The 12,755-nt window shown below is 44.8% G+C and overlaps 2 protein-coding genes across 2 annotated transcripts in view; one reads left to right on the top strand and one right to left on the bottom strand.

The window, feature by feature from the left end:
- The window catches only part of LOC124117651, an 82,342-nt gene extending 70,546 nt beyond the window's left edge, over positions 1-11,796 (bottom strand). The window contains exon 1 of the mRNA XM_046479627.2: positions 11,374-11,796. The gene's annotated coding sequence lies outside the window, so the exon portion shown is untranslated. The remainder of the gene's footprint in view (positions 1-11,373) is intronic.
- Positions 4,177-8,500, top strand: LOC125372785. The gene is made up of 4 exons (XM_048383422.1): positions 4,177-4,214; positions 4,738-4,853; positions 6,427-7,377; positions 8,427-8,500. Exons 1-4 carry the CDS (start codon positions 4,177-4,179, stop codon positions 8,498-8,500), a joined length of 1,179 nt encoding a protein of 392 aa, XP_048239379.1.
- Positions 11,797-12,755: the final 959 nt, after the last annotated feature.

Below are 12,755 nucleotides of genomic sequence, written 5' to 3'. Positions count from 1 at the left end.
TCTTTACATTGACTACAAGGAAAAAAGGAAATAAAAACTCAGCAGCCTATTTATTTAGATCGTTAACATTCTGGCCTTTGTACCTTTTACACGATTGTCTCCCTTTTTCTGGAGTAGGTCGCTGAAAACACCGAGCGTATATGTTTGCTCTGTTAGAAGAATCAGCGTTCGGGCCGTGCACCTTTTGACATTCGCTTCATTGTTGGGGAGCTTTTTTGCACTTCATCGTTTGGACACAAAATCTGCCCAGTTGGCTATACAAATATATATGAAATCGACTTTTCATATCTCGAAGTGAAAGACGAATACAGATAACCCTCGTTAACTCGAACTCCTTTACTTGTTTGGTACCGGTGGAATCCTTAGCAGAACGTTAAACCCACATGGGTAGTCTGCTTTTGTCGAACTACGCATAGCTCGATACAATGTCGATGATTAACAGGTTCACGAGGTTTCACCGTGCGACATTTTGTCCGTTTTAAACATCGACTGAGTGTGTGAATGTTCCATGACGACCTGTTGTAAACATCGTGTGTGACCTGGACGAATCATTGGTAGAGAGTATGGCCAACGATCCACGCTGTGGAGGTACGTGCAATGACGGGTTTGGAAATCTTGTCGCTCGTCACGGGGAGGCCTGCGTTCAAACCCCCACAATGGTAAATTGTGTAAAACCCATTTTGGGTGTTTTTGTTTTCATTCACGATAAATGAAAGCGGCAAATCCTTTCCCTAATAAGAAGGTGACGAGGTCACACATTAGTACCACCGACGATCGTTAGTCCTCCGTTCAAACAAGTATGAGGTATTATTTCAGTAAAGAATGACTTAGACCAGGGTTATCTGCGTACTCAGAGACTTTAATTCTAATTACTATTTATCAGCACCGCAAAATACCACAGATTGTGAAACAAAGGAGTTTCACGTATCTCATCTCGGTGAGACGATATTGCACAAACGATGCATTTAGGACCATAATCTGTTTTCAGTCGACATATCACATACATGGCATCAATGTGGCGTACTGGGTAATATCCGTAACCTACCACCTCGGAATCGAATAATTCTTAACCGAGGAATAAAATTTCAATGGGACGAAAGAAAAGCTGTTCTCTGCACTCAGTACTCGCTCTTAATCATTCAGAGGATTTCTGTTTGGTAGACGATGAAGTTGTTCCCGACGGCGTCAATGGCAGCATTAGCTTTGCCCATTAGATTCCCTCGCTCTGTCCCAAAGCCAGAGATTCCCGCCAATGCAACAGTCGATGGACGCGTTTGTTAAAGCAAAAACCTCATTGAGTAACATAAAGTTGGGTTAAAGCCTTTGAAAAGAGAATTATCAAATCAATGAAACAAAAATGGATTTTATGTCTTCACGCCAGTCAAGATCGCCTACAATTTGCAAAACCTGCATGGCACTCGTCACTTTAATGGGATGCCAGTATTTCTAAATGAATATATTGATAAAATAAACAATAGCATGAACTGATTCCAACTCTGTCGTTATTAACATATTTACTGTCTTGATCGACGCAAGTGGTTTGGAAAATTATATTGACCAGCCTTGCATAAAGCCCAGAAGAAAAAAACGACCATGTTTCAAAATTCTCAGCGAATATGGACATTACAGCAACGTTTGAACCCAACACTGCTGAAGAGTTCGTATTGATCTTGGCCAATGACAGGGCAGTAATTCCGACGGCAAGGAGAGCGTTCAACATGTCTGACGTAAGAGCTCTTTTATCAGAGCCGTCGTCAAGATTTAATTATTTAGTTTGAATCTGGTTAAGTTTGAAGTACTTAACGAGGTGATTAGACTGACGCATGTAATATCAGCATCGCTACATCAATATCCCGACCAGGTCACCAGTTTCGAGTATTCTATCTTCTGAGACAAGCAAGACTGACTGAGGAACATTGTACAGAATGTATATAGTAGGTGGAGGATTAACAGTAGAGGATTGCTTGACAACGGTATAAGGATCTATACGGAAACTTGAGTCTACTTTGTCATCCCTCAACTTCTAAGTAATGGGGGCGGTCGGGTAGCCTAGTGGTTAAAGCGTTCGCTCGTCACGCCGAAGACCCGGGTTCGATTCCCGACATGGGTACAATGTGTGAAGCCCATTTCTGGTGTCCCCCGCCGTGATATTGCTGGAATATTGCTAAAAGCGGCGTAAAACCAAACTCACTCACCCACTCTAAGTAATGCCTACCAAACAAATCAAAACAGTTGACAAGGTAAACACACGATTCCATTTTTGCAATTCTACCATTATGGCTCTTCATCTAGAGTTAACATCAGCAGATATGTGACCGCCACACAGCCGCTATGGTCACCTATTGGCTTGTTGAGGCAAGCACTATCTGGGGATGAATAGACGGCTTGATCCGTGTACCTTACCACACACTAACGTTAATTAACGCCATCGTGTCAGGTAGTGTATAGAGGACCAAACATCTAATAAAACACATGTATTGGCTAATGAAGATTTGATTAATATGGGTTAACCAAGGACCTATATGACAAAATCATTGCGGCTGACTGACGCAGACAACCACATCCAGTATTAATGCTCTGTGGCGATAGTTCCTAAATTAGGTCTCACACCCACGAGATATAAACACGTGGCGTACGAGCCACACAGCCACATTGCAACACGAAAACCGATGAAGACGTAGGGTCGGGGTCAAGGACGGGGTCAGGTGAAAGGTCAGGGCGGGGAAAGGTTAAAGTCAAGGAAGAAGAAGTTTTATTTATCTAAGGTGTCCGGCCAAAATACAGAGTTCATGAAGTGCGTCATCTTATCACAATATAAATGAATTGTTGATATATATCTTTCTCCAAATTCATTGTTTCGTATTTCCCAAACTGAGTATTATACGTTGATATCAGATAACGTCTGAATGAAGAAGCTGAGTTCTCTGTGTGGTGTATTTGTGAGGTACTGTCCTGTATGTGTGCCTTCTGTAAACACATAGCACAAGAACACAACATGTACCACATGCTCAACCCTTGTCAAATATAATAGGAATATTTCTTTCGTTAATGATTCGCATAAATCTAAAGCGTGCTTTTCTATGCAAACTGGCTGTTAGTTACTGGACAGGTGCATGGAGATCAATGTCACGTAAATCAAGGGCATGGTAAGTGGTGAATCAGGGGCGTGGTCAAGTAAAACAAGGGTGTGGTCAAGCGAATCAAGGGCGTGGTCAGGTGAATGGAACCTGGTCAGGTGAATGGAAGGGATCGAGGGCGTAGTCAGGTGAGTGGAGGGATCTAGGGCGTGGTCAGGTGAGTGGAGGGGTGGTCGTGGGCGTGGTCAGGTGAGTGGGAGATCGAGGGCGTGGTCAGGTGAGTGGAGGGATCGAGGGCGTGGTCAGGTGAGTGGAGGGATCGAGGGCGTGGTCAGGTGAGTGGGAGATCGAGGGCGTGGTCAGGTGAGTGGGAGATCGAGGGCGTGGTCAGGTGAGTGGGAGATCGAGGGCGTGGTCAGGTGAGTGGGAGATCGAGGGCGTGATCAGGTGAGTGGGAGATCGAGGGCGTGATCAGGTGAGTGGAGGGATCGAGGGCGTGGTCAGGTGAGTGGGAGATCGAGGGCGTGGTCAGGTGAGTGGGAGATCGAGTGCATGGTCAGGTGAGTGGGAGATCGAGTGCATGTTCGGGTGAGTGGGAGATAGAGGGCGTGGTCAGGTGAGTGGAGGGTCGAGAGTGGTCATTTGAGTGGGAGATCGAGTGCATGGTCAGGTGAGTGGGGGATCAAGGGCGTGGTCAGGTGAGTGGGAGGTCGAGGGTGTGGTCATTTGATTGGGAGATCGAGTGCATGGTCAGGTGAGTGGGGGATCAAGGGCGTGGTCAGGTGAGTGGGAGATTGAGTGCGTGGACACGTGAGTAGGGGTCGAGGGTGTGGCCATGTGAGTGTGAGATTGAGGGCGTGGTCAGGTGAGTGGGAGATCGAGGGTGTGGTCAGGTGAGTGGGAGATCGAGGGTGTGGTCAGGTGAGTGGGAGATCGAGGGTGTGGTCAGGTGAGTGTGAGATAGAGGGCGTGGTCAGGTTAGTGTGAGATTGAGGGCGTGGTCAGGTGATTGGGAGATCGAGGGTGTGGTCGATCGAGGGTGTGGTCAGGTGAGTGGGAGAGATCGAGGATGTAGTCAGGTGAGTGGGAGAGATCGAGGATGTGGTCAGTTGAGTGGGAGATCGAGGGTGTGGTCGGGTGAGTGGGGGATCAAGGGCGTGGTGAAGTGAGTGGGAGAGATCGAGGGCATGGTCAGGTGAGTGGGGGATCAAGGGCGTGGTGAAGTGAATGGGAGAGATCGAGGGTGTGTCATAGTCAAAGGTCAGTGGAAGTGAAGGGTCATAACAAGGTAATGGTCAGGGCAGTGGATGCGAGGGGTGAGTTGGCTAGGTTTGAGCGATGTTCTACCAATAGCATTAATGTACATCACCATCGACATGGAACTCAAATATGCACTTAGGTATCTAGCATTTAGGAAAGACGAACAGAATCACCATCCACTGGACAAACAAGGCAGCAGCTCCATCGACTCCCCCGATACCCCTGTGCACAGCGATAAGCGCTTAACTAGAGCAATTATGCGGTCACCAACGGACCGCCGTAGTCGACGCCCCTGGCGCTGTCCGACTTTATTGTTGATCAACGCTGGTTTATCGCCACTTGTGGTCAGCTGACCACATCCGATGACGTGGCCTATTGAGGCATGTCCATATTGTTGTAGTTTATGGATGCTATCTGATAGTCGCCCCGTTGCCAACAACCTCCACACAACCGACTCCTACGTCGACTGGGACCTGAGACGACTTCGGGAACGACCATTTCATGTTCCGAGGAGGGGTAGGGCAGCTGTGATTCAATAATATGGCTGTGATAATAATAATAATAATAATAATAATAATAATAATAATAATAATAATAATATTATTATTATTATTATTATTATTATATATATATATAATGCTGGAAAACTCAGGTTTCCCCAAAAAACTAAAGCGTACACTGGACATACCGGTTGATTTGAAAAATACTGTGAAGCGAGTCAATATTTGCTGAAATTGAAATTATTGTCTCACATAAAAAATCCCCCATACCTCCCTGTATGTACTCGGCCGGTACACATTGTCTGATTATTCAAACATTCAGATTGATGTGCACAATAATGGGTCATGTGATCATTAACTGTGAAAATAACAGGCCAGGTGTTAGAAATCTATCGCCAGGGGACCCACATGTTTTTTTCACGGATCAATGGTGAGGACCCCTGGCAGTCTGAATCAAATCAAATAACATTCATCTGATGCAAATAATATTAATTTGTGGGTCATGGTTATTTTTTGCTGCTATTAATTAGACACAATTCTTCGTCTGCAATCTTGAGTTCGATAATCTTGATTTGATCTAGCAGTGTTTAAGTACAAAGATGATCCTGGTTTCATAAAGTTCACGGCTTCATGAGGGTCAACCACGTTAACATCCGGGTTAGAATTGGTCTTCAGCAAAACACGCGTCTTACGCGATCGGGTTGTCAGCCTTGCTGACTTTGTTGAGTGAGTGAGTGAGTGAGTGAGTGAGTGAGTGAGTGAGTGAGTTGGGTTTAGCGCCGCTTTTAACAGTATTCCGGTTATATCGCGGCGTGTCAGCTTAATGTGGGAAGAAAGCCCGAAGTGATGCAGGTCTCAGACGTTTACCACTTTGGTCAAACCCACAAGCACGGGTATGGTGCTGCCAAACCTAGTAACATAATCGGGGCGAACTGTGATTTGAACCCACAATCATAGGTTACTGGCGTGCCCAAGGGGCGCAACTTTGCACAGCGAATCGCGGCGCCTTAGACGACCGGGCCACCCGCGCCCCCGCTGAATTGTTTGATGTATTTCATATTGTATACCAATTGCGTAGATCGGAGGTCAAGTGTTGGGGTTAACGGGGGTGCACGGTACGTGCATGTGTGACACTAGATAATACACTGCTTAAAGATCTTCCTCTCAGTCCAGCTCCTAACTCACACACATCATATCATTTTATTGTCTCGAAATACCTACAGAAAAAACGCTATGATTTTTAGTTTGTTTCCTTTCTTGATGAAATATATTGGGTCAGATGTGATAATAATCCACAATCAGCTGGTAGCTTTTCAGATCTGTGACCATTGGCCATTGCTGACACGTCACCTGCTGCGCGTGCCATTCCATAATTATGTCCTCGTTGGGAACATACGTTCACCTTGAACAATTTGTTTAAGAAAAATAAAAATAAGATAAATTAAGATCAATTTATAAATTGATAGTGACCTTAGAGAGAAAAGACTGGAGAAATAGTACGGTACAATGAATACAAACACTGAACAAGCGCATCAACTGTTGATCACTGTCATGTTTGGTTTGTGTTTCCTCTCGTGGCCACAATGAAGAGAAAGCTGCAAGAGGCTCCGGAGAAGGGGTGTTCGAATTGCATAGGGCTGACGCTACACACAATGAAGAGAAAGCTGCAAGAGGCTCCGGAGAAGGGGTGTTCGAATTGCATAGGGCTGACGCTACACACAATGAAGAGAAAGCTGCAAGAGGCTCCGGAGAAGGGGTGTTCGAATTGCATAGGGCTGACGCTACACACAATGAGGAGAAAGCTGCAGGAGGCTCCGGAGAAGAGGTGTTCGAATTGCATAGGGCTGACGCTACACACAATGAAGAGAAAGCTGCAGGAGGCTCCGGAGAAGGGGTGTTCGAATTGCATAGGGCTGACGCTACACACAATGAAGAGAAAGCTGCAGGAGGCTCCGGAGAAGGGGTGTTCGAATTGCATAGGGCTGACGCTACACACAATGAAGAGAAAGCTGCAAGAGGCTCCGGAGAAGGGGTGTTCGAATTGCATAGGGCTGACGCTACACACAATGAGGAGAAAGCTGCAGGAGGCTCCGGAGAAGGGGTGTTCGAATTGCATAGGGCTGACGCTACACACAATGAGGAGAAAGCTGCAGGAGGCTCCGGAGAAGGGGTGTTCGAATTGCATAGGGCTGACGCTACACACAATGAGGAGAAAGCTACAGGAGGCTCCGGAGAAGGGGTGTTCGAATTGCATAGGGCTGACGCTACACACAATGAGGAGAAAGCTACAGGAGGCTCCGGAGAAGGGGTGTTCGAATTGCATAGGGCTGACGCTACACACAATGAAGAGAAAGCTGCAAGAGGCTCCGGAGAAGGGGTGTTCGAATTGCATGGGGCTGACGCTACACACAATGAGGAGAAAGCTGCAAGAGGCTCCGGAGAAGGGGTGTTCGAATTGCATAGGGCTGACGCTACACACAATGAAGAGAAAGCTGCAAGAGGCTCCGGAGAAGGGGTGTTCGAATTGCATGGGGCTGACGGTACACACAATGAAAATCATATCGTTGGAAAACGTAAACTGCGATGCTCTTACGTATATTCAGTTTGCTGTAAATTTCAACCCTGTATTGCCATATCTTAATCGTCCAACTTGCTTGATGTTCAGCTGTCCGACACAGACATCCTTTGTATCCTGCGCGAACAGACCTATCCAGGAGCACCTGTACCGCAGCGCCTTGACACAATGCTGGCTCACAATGACGTTCCTGCCATCGCTTTACACAGCTACTATAGTACATCAAGTACAGCAATATCTCCTAAAAGCATTGCGCCCTTTTTATCTACAGTGCATCGGTCCCTCTGAAGGACTCTATTGACATCAAAAGGGTCAGAGGGTTGTTTATAGAAAACTTGGACATGAAAAGAATAATGGAGGGTTTGATAAAAAAGATAGGGACAACGAAAGACGGACGAATAAGAATGGAGAAGAGTGGTTGTGATGTAGACAGGTTGTTGCTAAGATGTATTCTGTGGATTATTTCTTTGTACATAGTGGACGTGTGAAGGACACAAAAGGTGTTTCTACATCAGACTAGTTCGTCAGGGAAAGGCCGCATGCATCCATTTCGGGGGCCCGATTGCGTGTGGTGTGGGCCGATATACTGCAATATAGTTTAATAAAGGTCTAGCTATATTCTGCACACTGGGAACAATATACTGCAATACTGCAGCTGTCACAATACTTATACAACTCTTTTCTTCTGATATGTGTACAACATTTCCCACGGCCATGACGTCAACTATCACTGGCGGGGTAGATTTCGACATTTTGTAGCTGATACACACACCACGAGTGAGTGAGTATCGTTTTACGTCACTTGTAGCAATATTCCAGCAATATCACGGCGTGGAACACCAAAAATGGGCTTCACACATTGTACCCATTTTGGGAATCGAACCCGGGTTTTCGGCGTGACGAGCGAACGCTTAACCCGCTAGGCTACCCCCACACCACGATGAACAAACTCTAAATACAGGAGCTGTACAATACATTCCCTGTACTCTGTACTACATGACTTCGCCATCGCAGCTCTAGCAGAGTCTATGAAGCATCATACCGGCAAACAGGCGTGTTCCAGCATACGTTACACCAACCAGGCTTAAGGACCAATGGGTCAGACCACACATCAAGTAGATAGCTATTCAAATGATTCATACTACCGAACATGTCTGTAATACGATTTATGGGACTTTGCGCCCAAGAGTGGAACTGTAAAGAACAATTGATGACTAATATAGACATGTATCTGCAAAGCTGCACCGACAGAGTGGGTATGGTTTATGCCGCTTTTGGCAAAATTCCAGCAATATCACGACCAGAAAGGGGCTTCACATATTGAAGCCTCTACCACAAAATCAGCGTACACAAGTACCTGCAAGACCTGGAGGGTTTATATTGATGCTGGGTAGTCAAAGGGCGAGGGTGTTCGTCAGGATGGGATCGTTATGGGTCATTTCATCTTTATGGTAAACCGTGGTTTGTCTGAACCATAACGTGCTAGCGGTTTCCCAAATGTGGAGTGAGTGAATGTTATTGTACGCCGCAGTCAGCAATGTTCCGACTACATCATGGCGTATAACCGAGTGTTGGGGCGACACTCATTCCACGTCTCAGATTATGACCAACCAATCCTTCATTCAATCAGCAATATGCATTTCACTATGGCTAATTTTACCCCGGAATTCCCATTGGGGTCCGAGAAGGAAAAATAAATAATATAGATAGATTCTAATGACTGATATTTGACTGGCCAATATATAATTTACCAGAAGGAAAAACATATCAACTATAGTGTTATTTCTAAAAATATAAATTAACCGCCTAGTTGATTTTTGATCTGATTATTGTTTTTAGCCATGACGATGTAACTAAATAACAAAATCAATACAAGCACACATACAGCCACAAAGGCTGACCTTGTATATGTCACAGTCAGGTATATAACCAATGACTACACCCACGGAGCTTGAAGCAGTGTCATGTCGAAAGAAATCACTCCCATTTACTACCCATGCGAATATATGAAGATAAGAAAACGAAGGTGTTTCACAAGAGCCCCGAGTAGCTGCCTGGTTGCCATAATGTACGCGAGACAGCCCCTGGGAGAGGCCCGTGGGAGGCCCTTGGGAGGCCCGTGGGAGGCTCATGTACCTCACACTGACAGGTCAGATTAAGGTGAAAAAATCTCCCCGAGACAAACTGCCGTGCTGGGCTACAATGAAGCAATTAAAGTCATCGACATATTTCGTCACTGCCCCAGGCACACGCATATTTAATCCATCACATTGATATATACTCGTGTCTATATACAGAACAGTGGGTATAAACTGTTTGATCGGCAGTGAAGACGTCGGACACATATTTCAATGTATCCCGTCTTTACATATATTTATGTTAGGCAGCCTATACACACACAATGAAGCGGGTCGATCGCTCACTCAGTAGTTTATAGATGGGATACTTATGTCCGATACTGTTCAATAGTCAGCGTGACTAGTTAACATAGCGCTGTTAAGTCAGCCGACCTGAAACGATGTTGGCGAGCTTATTGTGACGGGTATTTCGAATTACACAGGAAACCAAGCTCATTGAAGTCCTGAATTTAACTTCATTGAAACATTAATGCATGCTGGTTGATGGAAACAAACGCTGGTGCAGCATGTTCCAAAGTACCTGAGTACTTATCTGTTACACCGAACAATTTCATTATGGAAACAAAGAACGTATTCTAGTTAATTAGCCAAAATATTAACAACTGTCATAAGGTCCGTCAAGTTTATCATTTCCGTTATTTTCATCGATAAATCAAGGCTGTCACCAAACGATTATTCTAACTTATTCCTAAACAGCCACCTATGGCAAAGAATGCCACACCTACGTGATGTCACAGTAAAATATTCAACCCTGCCTTCAAATCTTGTAACATCCGCCAGTGTGTGTTTTTAGAAAATATGTTGAGATGAATTTCTATATTTGATCAATATGAAAAGTAAATATATTAATGGTACTGTTTACTGGCTGCCATGGCAACGTCGATGTGTTGACTCCATGAAGTGTCCAAATAGTGAAATAGACAAGTGTTACGGGACACGAACTATAGTCTATAGACATCATGTTTCGTATACACATGCCTACATACATGCAAATGTATTATTAAACTTCAACTGTTGTATTCTTAACATAAGTTAAATTTTCCCAACTTGGTGAACCTTCTATTAAAAAACACACTGTTTTTAGAAGTGAGGCGTTTAATTTATTCATATAGTAGCATTGCGATGTTGTCTTCTGAACGTCCATTTGTCGTCTGCTAAACATTGGGAGTTTCTCCTATAAAAACGCGGGAATCGTGAAACAGTAACACAAGAGATTCATGCCTTGTTTGGGACAACAGACACACCGAAACCACCAATATAAAGAAACTAGATTGCGGTCTGGTATTAACGTTCAGTCCACCATCATGTTAGAGTGTCACCCTTCAATGGTGCCCCATGTCGTCTGCTCGTCGCTTCACGCGCCAGTGCTTCCGGCTCAGCTGACTGAGCACCACAGCGGCCACGTTGGGCGACCACCACACCCACACAATATTTCAGTACAGACACAGTAGTCATATAATCTGTCAGGGAATTGATGTGAAATGAGTGTGAGGTCGGACCCAGTAGAAATCCAAGTATAAGTCCCTTATTACAAATTTTACAAGTTCACCTGATGCTGGCGACACTTTTAGCATGAAATACGATACGTGTCAGGCAATTTCTGTCAACACGTTAAACATCGGAGGCACATTGGATTAACTATATATATAAAAGTTAGCCCCCCCTAAATTACCAGAACTATGATCTCATGCGATAAGAGTACACATGAATGGCGGGCCGGTGGATACAAGACCGTATGTACCTATAGTATATCTACATACACCGGTAGACATGAGACGTTTCATGTGACAGTAAATAAAAAGTGTATATCACTTCACACCTACCTTATCTGTTATCGTCAGTGGTTGTCAATGCAGAAAAATCCAGATTAGTCGAGTTGCAACAAAAACAGACGACACAATATCACAGTCGCTTCTCAATCGGCAAACTGCGACCGTGAATAGGTCACGTGACACTTCCTATGTAGGACGGCGGTAAATCGGGCTGTGCTGTCAGTGAAACCACAGGTATATTTGACAGCTAGCAGATCTCACGGCTGCTGCAGCGAACGCGGTAATCAAACTGCCTGACGGTGTGCGAGCAGACGAGATTATCACCCCGTTAAATAAGCCGGCCTTCCTCTCGGGTATATATCCAATGGTAAACAGGGTATATTATTCTACCAGACGTCGCTCATCACTTTCCCAGTGTCTTCCCGTTAAGTTTGTAACATGCAATGATGTAATGACCCTGCCGGGCTTCTGATGCAAGCCCCGCTACACAGAAAATGCTGAGCAATCATTCCCGATCGATTGTCTGCTTGTGTTTTATCGTCTGTCATCGTATGCATATTGGCTGTATCTGCTTACACTCCCAGTACTGGGGAAGCAACAGCTGCAATTAGACCAGATTCATATACAGATGAACATGATCGGCTAGTGGGCAGCGTGTTTCTCAAAAAGGCGTGATGGAATGTGATGGCTTGGTTCAAGGGATCGAGAGTTTGGTTCATCGGGTCACCGTGACCTTACTGGTGACCCATGGAAGAAGTACGTTTCGAGGTATACTACTGTCTGACCGCTCAAATTAACTTTATCTGTGAAATAAAACACCGCGTTAGGTCTATTCACCAGTGTTTGGGAGATCCGTGTGTTTTCAGTCTGTGTTAATCGTGGCAGTGGTAATGTCAGGTGACAGGACGGTTTCGACATTCCCATGCTGTAACTGTGTGCGACCTTTAGCAATATGCATACATTACAACCCAGCCTCGTTAACCCAGACAGGGTCTTTTCAACCTAACTCGTTCGAAACAACCAGGAAGCAGAATATCGGGGTTTCAAATTAACGGAATGTAGATATTAATTTGAATATATACAAGGATACAAGGGCCATGCTAGACTTGCACAAATCTCTTAGGCAATAAGTATTAGTTTAAATCATAAGTTCTAGATTATGTAGATCTAAATAATATGAACAAGTTGTCGATCCCTACGAGAGACTGAAGTCCTTTGCATATATGTAGACTTGCCTATTCGGATGATAGAATTACTACACATCCATGGACATTTTCGTTCAGTACAGCCTTGTAGCAAGGCTAGGGCCATGCTAACAGAGCCTATTGTATTTTCTTAATTTTACTATTTGATTCCTGACACATCACCGGGGACTTAACAGTAAATCTACCATTACCATCATGGGCAACATGAGATGTGTGACACATACACGC

This window comes from Haliotis rufescens, unplaced genomic scaffold, assembly GCF_023055435.1.
Source record: "Haliotis rufescens isolate VD_foot unplaced genomic scaffold, xgHalRufe1.0.p SCAF_48, whole genome shotgun sequence".
In the NCBI taxonomy this organism is placed as follows: Eukaryota; Metazoa; Mollusca; class Gastropoda; order Lepetellida; family Haliotidae; genus Haliotis; species Haliotis rufescens.
This window is presented reverse-complemented; position numbering and strand designations above follow the sequence as displayed.

Bases quoted from the DNA above. Each gene is read 5' to 3' on its own strand.
- LOC125372785 (XM_048383422.1), top strand. From the start codon at position 4,177: ATGTGGTCAGTTGAGTGGGAGATCGAGGGTGTGGTCGG. The intron at 4,215-4,737 runs GTGAGTGGGGGA...ATATTGTTGTAG, and splicing joins GAGATCGAGGGTGTGGTCGG to TTTATGGATGCTATCTGATA. The intron at 7,378-8,426 runs GTACACACAATG...TCGCCATCGCAG, and splicing joins CGAATTGCATGGGGCTGACG to CTCTAGCAGAGTCTATGAAG.